This window comes from Malaya genurostris, chromosome 2, assembly GCF_030247185.1.
Source record: "Malaya genurostris strain Urasoe2022 chromosome 2, Malgen_1.1, whole genome shotgun sequence".
NCBI lineage: Eukaryota > Metazoa > Arthropoda > Insecta > Diptera > Culicidae > Malaya > Malaya genurostris.
Genome location: NC_080571.1, coordinates 283,458,424 through 283,474,608, shown reverse-complemented (window position 1 = coordinate 283,474,608; position 16,185 = coordinate 283,458,424). Strand labels below are relative to the sequence as shown.

The 16,185-nt window shown below is 38.4% G+C and overlaps 2 protein-coding genes across 3 annotated transcripts in view; one reads left to right on the top strand and one right to left on the bottom strand.

The window, feature by feature from the left end:
• The first annotated feature begins 583 nt into the window (after positions 1 to 583).
• On the top strand, positions 584 to 3,772 carry LOC131430343 (DDB1- and CUL4-associated factor 11). Of its 2 annotated transcripts, XR_009229510.1 has the most exons (9): positions 584 to 1,234; positions 1,325 to 1,412; positions 1,521 to 1,938; positions 2,004 to 2,287; positions 2,357 to 2,603; positions 2,671 to 2,826; positions 2,886 to 2,992; positions 3,062 to 3,331; positions 3,447 to 3,772. XR_009229510.1 is itself a non-coding variant. In XM_058595241.1 (8 exons), the coding sequence occupies exons 1-8, from the start codon at positions 1,068 to 1,070 to the stop codon at positions 3,245 to 3,247; spliced, it is 1,653 nt and encodes a 550-aa protein (XP_058451224.1). In that variant the 5' UTR covers positions 585 to 1,067; the 3' UTR covers positions 3,248 to 3,772. The 2 variants fall into 2 exon arrangements, 1 of the variants encoding a protein (XP_058451224.1); XM_058595241.1 differs by having other exon boundaries at positions 585 to 1,234; positions 3,062 to 3,772.
• Positions 3,773 to 12,727: 8,955 nt separating this feature from the next.
• The window catches only part of LOC131430342 (F-box/LRR-repeat protein 20), a 37,928-nt gene continuing 34,470 nt past the window's right edge, over positions 12,728 to 16,185 (bottom strand). Inside the window, exons 6-10 of the mRNA XM_058595240.1 lie at positions 14,923 to 15,008; positions 14,675 to 14,866; positions 14,510 to 14,611; positions 14,241 to 14,453; positions 12,728 to 14,166 (exon numbers count right to left, since the gene is read on the bottom strand). Coding sequence (XP_058451223.1) covers positions 14,059 to 14,166; positions 14,241 to 14,453; positions 14,510 to 14,611; positions 14,675 to 14,866; positions 14,923 to 15,008 — 701 coding nt within the window. The 3' untranslated portion in view covers positions 12,728 to 14,058. The remainder of the gene's footprint in view (positions 14,167 to 14,240; positions 14,454 to 14,509; positions 14,612 to 14,674; positions 14,867 to 14,922; positions 15,009 to 16,185) is intronic.

Sequence of the window (16,185 nt, the reverse complement as noted above, 5' to 3'; positions counted from 1 at the left end):
TTTCCCCTGATCTTTACTCAGGAATGAGAAAAATCAAATATGTGCTCAAAGGGTGTTTATCAAAAAGTCTAACAAGAGAGAGTACAGAAATTCCGAAAGCAAAACTCTGCCAACCAGCCCCGGTCTTCCTTACGCAAATAATTTCTGATGTAAATATTTTCTGGTGGGGCATACTATAGATATATATACGGCTGCTAGGATATTATGTCTAAGGTAAATAGGAAAAAAGGTGGTCGTTTTTAAAAAAATGCGTTTTTAACAATCAATGTTTATCACTCTACCAGAATCATAAAAAAATATGTTTGTCAGCCGTATTGCATTGATATACCCACATTTTCGAAGAAAATATTTTAATATATTCAGAAATATGTCAAAAATTTCTTAAGGGGGACGTATTATAACACTTTTCCATATAAAGCTACAAATATTTAACGACATTACTGATTTCTTGTATAAGGACCACTATCCGCAGCATATCAGATAATTGTATCAGGAAGCTGTGCAACATGTGTTGCGCGACAGTTGTGGAGGAACACTGTCGAAAACGAAATAATACGTCATTTAGCAACTGTCATTTTCCAAAGCCATTGTTGTTTTTCTTTCTTTCTTGGTTTTGTCTCTTCGTGTTAGAATTGAAATTGGAAAATTAAGTAAAACCCCGTTATCCCAATCGCAAGAAAATATCCCTTTTCTAATCTGTGATACCTGCGGCAGTGTTTAGTGTTACAAGTTGCTAGAAAATTTCTGGAATTCTCCGTGAATTCATTGCGAAAAAAAATACAGTGGAGAAGTTGCGTAGAAAATAGCACACTGCGATTGTGCACGCCTGGTTCTAATCGTTGGCACTAAGGGCGAAGCAACAAAAGCACTACTCAAGGTGTATGATCCCGTCAAACTGGTGACGAGTTTCAATCGTCGGGAAAAGCTTCGCAGTGGTTCTAACATTGGAGAGATTACTCAGACTGACTCAAAGATCGACATCACGAAAATAAAATAAAACAATTGCCGTCAACTGCATACACTTCAGGGGCTACCTGTTGTAAAACAAAGACTCCGGCGGTCGTTTTATGGGAAATATTGTTCTGCGGAGTCGTGCCCTGCCGAATATGAGTGACGTCGAGTTCGAGGAAGATGTTGACATTGAGGAGGATGATCTGTACGATGACCCACAGAATGCGGATGAAGCGTTGAGCGAACATCATCTGGTATCGATACTGCGACAGCTGATAAGCAGGTTACTTTGATTTGATTTGAATTGATAATGAAGATTTTCAAAAATTATAGAAGATATGAAAGAATATACTTCTCTATTTGTTACTTACAGTGGTGAAATACAAATACTCAACAATGACCACTTTTACTCGATGTCTTTACCTGTTATCAAACGACGCCCAAATTTGGAACAATTGAAGGTAATTTTTAATTTATTGCCTAAGCTTCGATAAATTGATAACAGATCTCCAATACCGAATTGAAAATTGACATAATGTTTTAATTATTTCAATCTTTAAATCTCTTAGAAAAGCGCAATCTATCAGAGCATCAAGCAAGCGTCCGGATATGGAGCGGACGCAAGCAACCCGTCGCAAACATTTTCGCTGGTGAATATGTTGGCTAACCGTCAGAGCGGATTTGGACCCAAAAGTGGTGCATTCATTGCCAGTGATAAATGCAAAATCAACAACCTGTACGTGCCGAACCGGACCGAACGGACGATCAGGAATTGCAACTCGAAGGTTTTCTGCGGACGGTTCTCCCGCGACGGTTCCCAGTTTGTTAGCGCCAGTCAAGACGTACAGATTCGGGTGTTTGATGCTACAACCAGCCGCTACCCGCTGGTGCGACAGATCGAGGCCAAAAATGTGTCGTGGTCGATTTTGGATATCGATTTCAGTCCCGACGGAGAACATTTCGTCTACTCGACATGGGCCGATGCATGTGAGTGATTTGGTTTGATTTGGTTGAGCTAAGAAGGAATTGATGTGGGGATTGTTTTTTTTCAGTGTTCGTTTCCCGCATGCACGATATGGCCACCGATGATATTCACTGTCTGTATCTACGTTCGGAAAGTCAAAAGTTTGGTGTGTTCACCGTGGCTTATTCCAACTGCGGCAAACAGATTCTGGCAGGAGCCAACGATGGCTGTCTGTATGCGTACGATCTGGTTGGCAATCGACGAGTGTTAATGGTTCCAGTTGCAGCGGAAAAGCACGATGTCAATGCGGTTGGTTTTGTTGATGAAACGTCCAATATTTTTTACAGTGGTAGCGATAACGGAATTATCAAGGTATTTTATTTTCGCTTGATTGGTTGATTCCGCTTGTTATTAAATAACATGATTTTTATCTCCGCACAGCTATGGGACCGTCGTTGCCTTAACGAGGTGAATCCGGAGCCAGCGGGAGTACTGGTGGGACACGTTGATGGTATCACCTACATAGATTCGCGTAACGATGGTCGTTACATTATTTCAAACTCAAAAGACCAGAGCATCAAATTGTGGGATCTACGGGTGTTTTCACCACCCGATGCTGAAACAAAAGTGCGTGACCATCTCTGCTTTGCTAACTGGGATTATCGTTGGGACGAAGTGCCGAAACGCTGTAAGTATTTTTATTTTTCGTCATCAAATATCTCGAAACTAATCACCTAATTATCTTTGGCTTGCAGTTTACAATCCTAACAAACCGCTTGAGGGTGATACCAGTGTTATGACATACCGAGGACACCGTGTTCAGAAGAGCTTGATTCGAGCCAAATTTTCACCCGTGGCCACCACTGGTCAACGATATATTTATACAGGATGCGGCACTGGACGCTTAATAAGTATGCATTTCGTATGATATGGGGAATAATTTCCTACTTACACATTTCTAAATTCACAGTTTATGACGCCTTAACGGGCAAAATTGTTCAAGCAATCGAAAGCCATCGTGATGCAGTTCGTGACGTGGCGTGGCATCCACACCGGTCCGAAGTGCTTACATGCTCGGTAAGTCATAACCGACAACATACCTAGATGATCGGCTTAATGTGCTTGTTTTTTTGTTCTTGCTTACAGTGGGATTATCATGTAAACCTGCAAACATACCAGTGCACTGAGAATACGAAAAAGAAAACATGCCCTTATGCCAACAGAACCCGCCGTCTAGAGGACACCGATGACGAAAGTGAGAATGATATTCCTCCGCTTCGGCGATCTCGCAGAATAGCAGAACTACGGCGAGCACAGGCCAATTTCGACTAGAGATTTGTTTGATTGGAGAGTGTACGATGAAATTGGATGACATTCACAACAATCATTTGGTAGCCAGCCTTGCTCAGTCATGTGGTAAGCAGAAATTTGTTTGGACTAATGCATTAAAACAGAACTGGCAGGATGTGCCTGCTGAATCGTCCCAATAATAGACTTGGCAATGCGTTTCAGCTTTTCCATTCATTTGCAGAATCAACATTTTTTTCAGGAAAAATCAGTTAGATGGATAAAAATCACTAAATAAAACCGCATTCATTTATTTTACGTGCATGATGGAACAGGAGTGTAAAATATATACAAGGGTTCAAAATATTTGCGGAGATTTTTTTTCTATACAATAAGATTTGTTTCGATTTTCTTCTAACCCGATCAGAGAGGAGATTATTCTTTTGCAATTATTCAACTGGTAATTATTTTAGACTCAAATAAATTATTGCCCTATCCTTTAGTTATAATAAATATCGACTACACAATACGGTAAGTTTCATCTAATAAAGACAAGAATGAGATCGTTTATTTGAATCGGTTGTCAATTGGAAAGAAATCATGGCGGGAGATGGCGATTCTCTTTTGACGTCTACTTGAATATACACAAGTTTTAAATAATCACAAAATCCGAATAATATTAAACTCCAGTTCTTCACAATAAATGATAGACCAATAAGGCAAGTAAAAGGTGTACGAACTCAAATTGCATCACAAGAAAATATTCGGCGAAATTTCACCCATTCAACTGATCATCTCCAAACTTTCAGGGAATAAAATCAAAGATATTATTTTATTTTTTCATGTTCGTTTTTTCAATTTAAATTCTATACCTAAAAGAACGAAACTTCCTTTTGACATTACTCATAAGGTCTTGTACAACGTTTGAAACATTTTTTAAACCATTTTTCTCTTCATATATTCCTACAATTTTACTTTCTTAGGATGTTGCCGAAGCGCCTGCTTCATGGTGTCTCAGTACTTTTCAATTGGTATCAGTTTTTTCTGGTGCGGGAAGTTTCCTTATTAGGCTTTTACCGATCCAAAACATCTTTTAAGTAATGGCACGAAGCTAAATTCGACCAGTAATGCTTAATACCATTGTGTAACCTAAGAAGTGGAAGTAGACGCTTTAGGAGGTATTCCTTTATGTATACTACTGTGGGCAAAAAATAGTAAGACTTGGTTCACAAGTGGTGAGTGTAAATATATCTTTTTTCCAACAAAATGTTGGTGACGTGATGTTTATACTAACATCAAGCTCATCCTAGTAATTACTTTTTTCTCTGAAACGACTTCTGTATTAAGGGCCTACATTCACTTCACTTGATTTCCACCGTGAAGTGATACCGGTAATAAGGGCCCCTTTGTTTATTCTTTCAAATCTACTAGTGCCAACGTTTTTTCCAATCCTCGAAACAGATTTTAAAGTCAATTTCCGGAATAGCCTTCAATGCTCGTAGCTATTCTCGTTTGATATCTTCAATTGACTCAAAACGGCTTCCTCGGAGCGGTCGTTTGAGTTTGCTGAGTAGCCAGATGTCACACGGAGCTCAAATCACGAAAAATCAATGCAGTGGTGCATTATCGTGGTGCCCAAATGATCTTTCAGAATGGTTTTTAATGATTCTTCCGGTATTCCAGCGATCCCAGTAAGACCGTTAATCGTCGATTCTCGAGCTCCAATTCCTTGAATTTATTAACGTGTTCATCATTAATTAATATTGATGGCCGCCCTTGACGTGGTTTGTCGCCAACGCGTTCTCGACCCTCTTTGAACAACTTGTACCAATCAACTCGCGACATACAACTATCACCTTTATTATCAGCCTTTTGCAAAATTCTGAACGTTTCGGACCCAGAAATTCGTTTCCGCACACAAAATTTAATAAAACTTCTGTGTTGAATAATTTCAATCATTGTAAAAACCGCCAATTGATATTTTTAATACTCCAGAAAGACGTATTCTAGACACATATGAATATTTAGACGTGAATCTTGGCACAGATGTCACTGACAATCATACCAATCTAGGAATAAGGTTTCCGTGCGAAATTTAATCAAGTCTTACTACTTTTTGCCCAAAGCAGTACGTGCCTATGGATCGTACCGGTGGAGTGCTCCGCTTTCCATATGAACGAATTTCTTGCCAAATCATGTATTTTTTGACAAACTATGACATCTGCTTTCTAACGTCTTCTGGAACATCAAGCTTATGATGGACAGAATAAATAGAAATCCCGGAAACTGCCGGAAGTCTGCTTTTACGAACGTCTCCTCATCCATAGTGAGTCAATACGGTTTTGTCAAAATCTGTGTGAAGAGCTTCCGTGCACGTGATTTTACCACCGTATTCTGCCGCTCATTGCGATTATGTGCCTTTTATACTTTGTACGTTTGTAGTCTTCTACGTTTTTTCGAGTCTTGCAGAGTCTTTGAGATTTACTCAAATGCAGTTTTGACGTAAATACGTCTTACTTTACAACTTTCGAAATTTAGGGAGAGTGATAAATTTTTGATCGTTAATATCTCTTGTTGTATCTAACGTATCGGCATATTTTTTCTACATGCCATCGGAAATATGATCAACAATTTATAATAAAATTTTCAGTTGTATGACATAACCACAAATAATTCAAAATTAAATCAATATCCACAAGTATTAAAGAGAAGTACTCATGATGACGTGTGTTGCCATAATTTTAAAAGCTTATAGCTGAGTTATCCATAGAAGGGTTTATATAATCTAACTACCAATCAGTGCTGTAAAATTTCATTCAATTCAATTGAAACTGAATGTGGAACACATTGACGATCTCTCTAATGCAGTAATCTGACGGCCCGAACGGGCAGCATTCAGTCATCACTCGTTTCTCTTCAATCGAGGCTCAGTTTAACCACCGTCAGTTGATCTCTTGAAGTAACAAAATATCTCTTCCAATAGTGTGAGAGCGGTCTTCAAATGAGGCTCTTGTAAACATTCGAATTGGTTCAAGATAATAGATGAAAGACAGACCAGATAGCTGAAATATCAATCACAGAATACACATAAATTAATTGTTTCCTCCTTTAGTTTTCATTTTTAATACTTTACTCCGTTTATAATTCTATTCGTTCGAATTTGCTTACTACCAAGAGCGAAGGCAATGAAGCAGATAGACTACTTGGCACTTGAAACTGAGCAAGCCAAACTTCAAATAACTAGGTACGATTATTCAACTGACGATGAATCCTGGGAGCTTCACTTGAAAATAGCAGCAAAAGTCAAATGAATTAGTAGGGATATGCTGACGGTCGGCGGCCATACATTTCATTTTCATCTTATATTATTCGATTGAAAATGAAATTTTACCGCACTGCTACCAATAAATTCAAATTTTTTCAACTTAAACATGTATTGCAACTAAATTGAAGTATTTCAATAGTACACTATTGAGAAATCTGTCTGATTTAACCCAGGTCAGTACCAGTCAATCGGAACGCGTTCAGAGGAAGGGTATGAAAGATGAACTCATTTCTTTCCCATTATTTTCTGTGCAACGGTTGTTGAAACAAAGCGTACGGGAGAGCCACACCGAGAACTTCACGATTATGGAATGAAGTGAGCAGCAGAATTGTGCAAGGAACTTCATTGGGAGAATACTTTTCAACAGCGATTTGCATTTCCAGTGTGCAACAATTGAAGTCGTCAGAGCTTGATGGGAGCTCTGCGCTCCAAGGTTAAGTTACTACCTACCTAGTCTGACTGGAATAGGATCACCAATTGGAAATCACGAGCTCCAAGTCGAGTGTACACGCCAAGAGCCATCTCAGTTCTGCCTAATTTCAGCTCCCATAGGCAGTGATGGCATTTCACTAGAGTGATACACCATCGAGTATTCATTTCAACACTGGGGAGGCCGCCGACGAACATCACACAAAAAGGAAAGCGCACTTCTTTTCAGTGTCGAATAGACAGAATTTGAGTGTGTGTGTCTCTGTGGGTCAAGAAGCTGGTGCGAGTGAAACACATTCTCTTCGCATGAATCGCTATCACGCGCTCTCGCCTAAATACACCTAAGTGTCCACGGATGCGTGCTGGTGAGCGAACACTTCTGTGATTTAATTTCTAAATTTATAGAAGGTAGTGCTGGCCTTGCTATGGATATCCTTTTCGCAGCAAGGAAAAATTAAATTTTAACGATAAATTGCACTTTTGCTGAATATGCGTGCCCCGCGCTTCTCTTATGCGAACCGTACACCAGAGTGCTCACCGGCGTGCATACTTCGGTGAAAATATCCGCCTCTACCTCAGAGAATTTTAGAGCTCTGCTCTAGCAATTTGGTGTGATCCAGTGCTAGAGTTGAAAGAAAATAAACACGCGCTCTCATGATGCGTGCACACTTTATATAACAGTGGTGTATATGTGTGAAAGAGAAGAGCTCTCGTTGCACTGACGAGGGGAGAAATTATACTTGCGCTTCGTTACACAGAGGAGATGGACATCTCTGCCCATAGGTCATTACAATTCAAGGTGCCAAAGATAATTTTCAGTGCCAAAGATAAAGATATAAAGAATTATTTAAATTTTCTCTAATCAAATTCAAACTGGAAGTTTAAAAGAGTGAATGTATTAATGTGGAACAAATCTTTAGGTTAGTATAGGAGTCGTTTCGAAATATGCCACATGAAAAAGAAAGAATTTCATGATTCTTGTTGGGCATTGAGCGTTTAGCGACCTGTACACGAATTATTAATGTCATTTTTAGTGATTACTAAGTAATGATATTCCAAATTTGTATGGAGAATTCATCATTACTGCCCTTACACGTTCATTAAAAATGACTTTACTTTTGAGTAATGTAAGGGCCGTTTTTGTTGAATAACATACTGAACGTAATACTCGTTCAGTTTGTTGGAACGGTTTGTTGTTTTCTTTAATACAAGCATAGTGTGAAAATTGAGTGTTTTCCTAATTTAAAAAGAAAATGTGTTGATATTCAATGTGAAGTAGAAGTATTCCACAGGTATAGTGTTTATTTTTACAAAATAGGTAGTTAGAAACTTCCAAAAGTAAAGCTAGTCAAACGGGGCTCCCACTTCAACTTGAATTATTTGTGGTTATGCCATACAACTGAATATTTTATCATAAATTGATGATCATATTTCCGATGGCATGTTGAAAAAATTCTGTCGATACGTTAGATACAAGAGATATTCACGATCCAAAACTTATCGCTCTCCCATAGAGGGTAAATGTTGAAAGTAGTATTGCAAGACTTATTCACATCAAAAAATCCAATGCGACAGTTTCAATAATGACAATAATCACTCTCATTCTTGTTTACGGTCGTATGCGAAACGTTCGAAAGTATGTCGAATTCGTATTACCTTTTACGTTCGAGTCAATCAACACGAATGAGAACAACGCCAATCCAACTTTGAACCATCAGTTCTGGTACAGACTTGAGTTGCAATGAAAACTGTTTGATGTCATTTGTTATTTGACTTGTTTTTTTGCGTTGATTTTGTATCATCACGCTTGTTTACGTCCGTATCGACTATTCGACGAAAACATACTTTCTAACGAATGCGAACAAGCTATTCTGGTTTTCACTCGAATGTGTACGAACGCGATTCTTCTGCAATAGAACGATCGTAATCGCTTGTAATTTTTAGGAAGATTCCAAGAATAAAAAGCGACGAATGCTACATAATAAATACATATCGTACTCTAGATCAATTTTATTCAAGTCAGTAAATAATTTTTTTTTTTAAATAAACCGTGCTAGGTAAAAAAGCATTGAAAATAGTAGTTCGATTAGTAGTATCTGCGAAAAATATTTTGCATTTCTTTTTTGCAATTTTGTCATGTTTTCGATGTTCCACATATTTATTACATTAGTAAATCCATGCATTGAATATAAAAATAAGTATGTTTGCCCATGGCTTTTTCACAAAAACCGGAACCGCGCATATTTTCGAAGGCTTGCTAGAAACAAAAGCATTTATTATGACTGCTATACTTACTAAATGTTTTATTCAAAAAACAAATTTGTCATTTGATTGCAAATCACTTTTACGTTCGAAAAGAAATTTGTTGGAAATCGGTTAAACTGTTTTCAATGTATTCTCGAACGGTTGATTCGTAACATTAAACTACTGCATTTCGTCCATGCGTCTGTAAACGAGAATGGGAATTTTCATTCGCACGAATGATGTTCGAATACACGTATGGACGCACTTTGATTTCGCTGTAAATAATTCACAAGTGTTAGATATTCAAATTTTATTCGATATACTGATAATATTAGACTACAACAACAGAATATTATTCTCAACATTTGCTACTTAGCCATTGTAGACTAGCTGGCGCACCTTCTTGCGAACGTTCCTCATTAAATTCCGTACAGACTTCTTGGCGACAAGTTTTGACACTTTTTTCCAATCTTTTTCGAACAGTTGAATGGTTTCGGCTGCCGAGACATGTTTCCTAAGATGTGCCTTCGTTAATGCCCAAAATTCCTCAATTGGTCGAGGTTGTGGGCAATTTGGTGGATTCATGTCTTTTGGGACGAAAGTGACATTTTTGGTAGTATACCATTCTACCGTTCATTTCGAGTAGTGGCAAGAAGCAAGATCTGGCAAGAAGAAAACAGGATCCTTGTGGCTTCGAATCATGGGTAGAAGTCGTTTTTGTAAACATTCCTTGATGTATATTTCGCTGTTCATTGAAGCAGTGGTGATGAAGGGTTTCGAAATCTTACCGCAGCCACAAATTGCTTGCCAGACCATAGCTTTCTTACCAAATTTTTCGACTTCAATCGATGTCTCGGACTGTTTAAACACTTGTCCTTCTCGCACCGTATAATATTGTGGTCCCGGCAAGGATTTGTAATCGAGTTTCACGTAGGTTTCGTCGTCCATGATTATGCAGTTCAAATTTCCAGCAAGAATCGTATTGTAAAGCTTTCGAATCCTCGGCCTGTTCGATGCTTCTTGTTTAGAACTACGTTTTGGTTGTTTCTGCTTTTCTTATAGGTTCGAAGATTCAAACGTTCTTTAGCACGAAGAACATTTTACTTCGAAATGCCCACTTTTTTGGCCACATCCCGGACTGAAACTTCCTTCTTTTGCTCGAACGCCTTCAGTATACGTTTAACCAACTGAGGGTTAGCAGGACCTTTTTTCGACCCGCTTTCGGTTTATCCTCAAAGGTGTTATCCTCACCGAACTTCCTGATTGCATTTCGCACGGCTTTTTCACTTACTCCTTCCATCTTTCTCAGTGACAGTCCGCGTTCTGTGCACCATTAGTACACAATTTTTCGACGTTGTTCTGCTGAAAGTCCACGCATTTCGAAACAAACTAATGCAAACGAATAAAAAACTGCACAAGTGGTTAGAGAAGAGTGTAAACAACAGGACGTAGCCATAAAAATTGACAGATTCTGAACCATTGCGAAATGGCAGCGGTTTTTGGTTACGTCCATACTTTCTGGGACAGTCTTTAGTGTTAATCACAACATTTAATTGGAGTGATTTCATCATGGCTTAGCATTTATCTGAAGAAGTTCACTGATATTTCACTATTTTGTGGCTAATGACTAATGAGTCGCGTTCGAATTCATTCGAGTGAAAACAAGAATGGTTTATTCGTATTCGTTCGAAAGTACCCGTTCGTCGTATGGTCGAATGAGGGTGTATATGTTCGGAACCGGAAGCGACAGCCAATTGATCTTCGTATTTAATTCACAACCTAATAGTAGCTTTCAAACGCGTCTAAGCTTGATGAAATCGGTTCTGCTAAAAAGGTGCACACACATACATTTACCGATCCATCGAACTGAGTCGAATGGTATCGCCCTTATTCTGAATAACGACGTATTGATTTTTCGATCGAATGTGGTTCGATCGAATCATAGCTACCTTTGATTTTGCTAGCGTTATCGGGAATACGAATGAAATACGAGCGAAACAACGATACGACGTTGTTCAGAATAAGGGCGTATATAATACCAGGGATCTCCGAAGCTCCGATCAAAAAGCAATTCTGTTACCTTTTTACAGAGAAAGGCAGAACCTTACGACAACTACCAATATAGACAAAACGGGCACAGTAAAGACAATCACCCTCATTCTTGTTTACGGCCGTATGCGATACGTTCGAAAGTATATAAAATTCGTATTCCCGTTTACGTTCGAATCAATCACTATTTCAAACATCGCACATGCGCTCATCCAACTTTAAACTATCAGTTCTGGTACAGATTTTAGTTGTAGTTAAAAATCTTTGCTATCATTTGTTATTTGACTTATTTTTTTCGCTGACTTAGTATCATCATGCTTGCTTACGTCCGTATCTACCATACGACGAACACATGCTTTCGAACGAATGCGAACAAGCCATTCTTGTTTTCACTCGAACGTATACGTACGCGACTCCTGTGCAAAAGGAGGATCGGCAGCGCAGGTAGTTTTTTTTTTTAAAGATTCCAAGCATCAAGGAAGTGACGGATGCTACATAATAAATAAATGTCGTACTCAGGACCAATTTTATTCAAGTCGTAAATGAAATTTTCAAATTAAACTTCGTGCAAAGTAAAAAAAGCAGTCCGATCAGTACTATCTGCGAAAAATATGTTGCATATTTCTTGCAATTTTGTCATGTTTTCGATAGTCTTTTTATTAATTACATTAGTAAAATCATGCATTTAATATAAAATAAAGCATATTTGCCCATGGCGTATTTTCCAGTACCTAAATGTAGATGTAAAATTTGATGCATAAAAACTTGGAACCGCGCATATATTCGAAGGCTCGCCAGAAAAAAACAGCATTTTACTATACTGCTATACTTTCTAAATGTTTTCTGCAAAACACAAATTTATGATTTGATTACAAATCACCTTTAGATTCGAAAATAAATTTGTTGGAAATCGCTTAAACTTTTTTCAATGTTTTCGAACGATTGATTCGCAACATAAAACTGACGAATCGAAACCACGTCATCTCGTCTATTCGTCCGTAAACGAGAATGGGACTTTCCGTTCGTACGAATGATGTTCGAATACACGTATCGTTTGAAGTTAAACTGCCATACATTCAAGGGTTTCGCATATGCTTAATCACAAGAATTGGACTGATTTCATCAAGGTATAGCATTTATTTGAAGAAGTTTACTGATATTTGAATATTTTGTGGGAAACGAGTCGCATTCAAATTCATTCGAGTGAAAACAAGAATGGCTTATTCGTATTCGTTCGAAAGTACCCGTTCGTCGTACTGCCGATACGGACGTAAACAAGAATGAGGGTGAATAAATACTGTGGCTAGCCAAGAATGGTTCTCCGGAATTTGCTAATTGATACCGATATCCAACAGACAGCCAGTACATCGATTCTCCACAATGATTGTCAAACATCACTCAGCGTTGGCGATTCAAATTTAAACCGTTTGGCTTTCCAGTATTTCACATTTAAAGGAAACAATTTTCTTCATTTTGTATTTATATGTAAAATTTTAGATTTATTTCTTTTTCCTAACGTTTCATCTTATGGTTCTGTATCGTAAATATAATTGAATCACAATCAGATTAGCTCCTTGCTGGTTTTGCACATCAACGTTTTTTTTCGGGTTTGTTTCCCCATTCATAAAATCATATCTCGTCCCTCCCTTCTTCGCTGCACTACTTACTAAACACTTTTCAGGCCTACTAAATTCCACCCATTGTCGGTCTAGTGGTCCAAACATACATCTTGTATCTAAGCTGATTCCGATCGGTTAACACCCTGCCTTCCTTCATCATCAATATATATCACATACTCACGCTTGTTTCACAGGTGGTTTTACACTAAAGTAGTTTTTACTCAACTCGTCGTCCAATCGTGCCCGCGTTATGAACGCGGACCGGCCATCCCATTTTTGATTCGATTATCAATACATATATTGTTTTACGACAAATGTCATTACGTGTCTAGAGTTTATTGTTGTGTCGCTGATGATTTTAGTATGTTTAAGCATTATTTTCACATTTCATTTTGCTTCAAAAAACTAATCGATTTGATCATATTTTTTTTTAAATTCAGTTTAGTTGTTTTTTTTTTATTACGTACTACGTACTGCGTGCTGTACTGTTTCTCGTACTTGTCGCATGAATAGCGAGTTGCTTTTATTTTCAAATGCCAAGCCTGATTTGCTTGTAGAAAGCTAGTCGCTCACTAACAAATAATGCAATGTTCCGGATTTCCCGTTTGATCTACGCGATATTCTTTCATTACTAATTGAACACATGTTTGTTTATGGTTGCCGTTATGTTAATCTTTTGAATCCTATAGAAGAAGTGTTTTTTTTTCTCGGTGAAATGTCTGTAATGTTTCAAATCTGTTAGTAGTAGTTGCTTTTCGAAAAATATATGTATTTCTATTTCTGATGATAAATGTTAGTCTGGTTTTGCACTGGTTGATTTTTTTCTCATTTGTTTCGGTTTGTGTTCGGTGTGTGTGTGAGTGTATGGATTTGAAAGTTTGCATGTGGTTCGTGGATTGATTTGCTGGCTTTGGAAATCAATTTGTTTCCCCATTTATAAATGTTTTATTTCTACGATCATACTCTGTGATGATGATTAGAATAGATTATTATCGTTCTGTATTACACTGCTCATATCCCGACGGGATGGGGGATAATTTTTTCACTAGCATTATTACAACAGTTGCCGTTTTCCCTTGCGATCGATACCCCCGTACTGTTCTTGTCTTCTTGTATTTAGATTATAAGTATAAATATCAGTCATCTCTACTCCTACAGAGAACTTTCCTGGCTAAGCCAATCGCCTGATCTCAGAGAATCTCACAACATCGACAATACCGGGGTCGTGGTCCGTTGGTAGTCGGCGGTGGTGTCACTGGGGCAAAGTACGCGTGTACCTTAATGTTTGGAAGGTGATTCTGAAAAAGAAAACAAAGGATTTCGCATCTGAGACCTGCGACAGAAGAGACAGAAGTTTTGTGCTTTCGCTTACCCTCAATCGACGGATAGCATTTCTTGATATAAGTTGGCAGTCGTAGAGCTCTATCCGCTGCAGATTGTGACAGGTTATCAGATGTTCAAGCGTCGCGTCGGTTATCAGTGGGCAGTTATCCAGCTCTAGGACGGATAAACTTTCTGCAGCGCAGCCGCCGGCAGCCAGCTGCCGTATGCCCTCATCGGTAATCAGTTCGCAGTGAGATAGAGTCTAGAAACCATGGAACCATGAGGTTTTGTTATCGCTGAGAAAACGGTTGAACTTACCAATTTTTCTAAGCTAGGGCAGCCTAGAGCTAAATTGATCAGTGTAGCATCCGTTATTAGACTACACTCCTCCAGATCCATTCGTTCCAGATATTTACAGTTCTACGATAGATGAATGTCGTATTTCAAACACTTGTTCGTATAGCTAATCAATAATTGTCCTACCTTTGCTAGCGCTATGAATCCTGAGTCGGTAAACTGAGTACAACCGGCCATCTCCAGTGTGTTCAAGTAGTGGTTGTACATGGCTAATGCTATCAGGGTCTGGTCGGTGAGCTCGCAGCACTTAGACACACACAGTTGCTTCAGGTTGATGCATTTTTCCGCAATTTTCGACACCGAAGCGTCAGTTATACTCTGTATAAAGAAAAGGGAATGGATCATCGATAGTCGATAGATTGAATATTACTTACATCACAACTGTGTAAATTTAAAACCTCAATATTGGGACAAAATAGCGCTAGCGCAATGACTGCTCTGTCGTTGACCTGTTTGCAACCTGCGGAGAGAGAAATTGTTCCAATAAAGACGAAGTTTTGTCAAATGCGAAATCGTAAGTAACTACCTACACCTTAGTTTCAAATGCAATTCGAAATGAAGGATTAAACATTAACCATAAAAACTAGATTTTTCAAGAACATTTTCTGAGTACAGAGGCGCATTGCGATTCAGACCATAGTGTAAGCTCAGTAACGGTTTGAGAAACGCTAAGGAGAATCTGCTTCATCAAAAACCATTTGTCGATGGTATGCTGAGTTAAAATGTGCTCTTACTGACACTGAAGATGCTGAACTGTTGTCAAAGGGAGTGTCGCATTTGTTTACGGTGGATTAAAAACGACAACGTGTCGTTGATTGACATCGCTATTTCACCGAAATAAACCGAACATTTGCGTCGATATGTAACAATGGACGAAATCTGGATCTATCAAAACACTCCGGAGTCAAAGTGTATGTCAGCCGAGTGGATTGCAGTCGGTGAGAATCGTCCAAAGCCAACCAAAACTCAAGTGTGGACCGTTAAGGTTATGGTCTCAGTATTTTGGAATGCTCAAGGAATTTTGTTCATCAACTGCCTTAAAAAAGCATTAATCACAAAAATGAAATTTACCAAAATATGGCGTCTATCATTCTGAGAAACTTTGCTGAAGATACTGTACTTCGAAAACCACGTTTTTAATGAGTTATCAATTAAGAGCGAGAAATTGGGCACTTGATAATGAGTTATCAATTAAGAGCGAGAAATTAGACACTGTGCATTGGTCAAGATAATCACAACAACCTAAAAAAATGCTCCCAGAAATGAAATTCTATTTCAGCGAGGAATTCATCATATTTCTCTAAAATATTGTTGTTACTGCCAACAATGAAACGATGGTTTAAAAATCGCGGTGCTCCATATCACCAACGGTTGTCAAAGTTTAGAAAAGAAAAAAGGAAAAAGGCACCGTTCTTGACTGGTTGGAATAATTTTCTGACATCAATCTTATATAGAATGTTCGGAATTTTATGAAACGCGAAGTTTCTAAGCATGCTCTCACAAGCAGGATCCGATACGCTTAACACATGGGCCGAAAATTCCCGGGCTTAGGCCCACGGATGGAACACGGTTTTTGTGGTTCAAAATTAAATTTATTCATCAACGTAATATCCATAAAGAGCCGCTCTAACATTTCA

Bases quoted from the DNA above. Each gene is read 5' to 3' on its own strand.
- LOC131430343 (XM_058595241.1), top strand. From the start codon at position 1,068: ATGGGAAATATTGTTCTGCGGAGTCGTGCCCTGCCGAATATGAGTGAC. The intron at 2,604-2,670 runs GTAAGTATTTTT...TTTGGCTTGCAG, and splicing joins GGACGAAGTGCCGAAACGCT to TTTACAATCCTAACAAACCG. The intron at 2,827-2,885 runs GTATGCATTTCG...CTAAATTCACAG, and splicing joins CGGCACTGGACGCTTAATAA to TTTATGACGCCTTAACGGGC.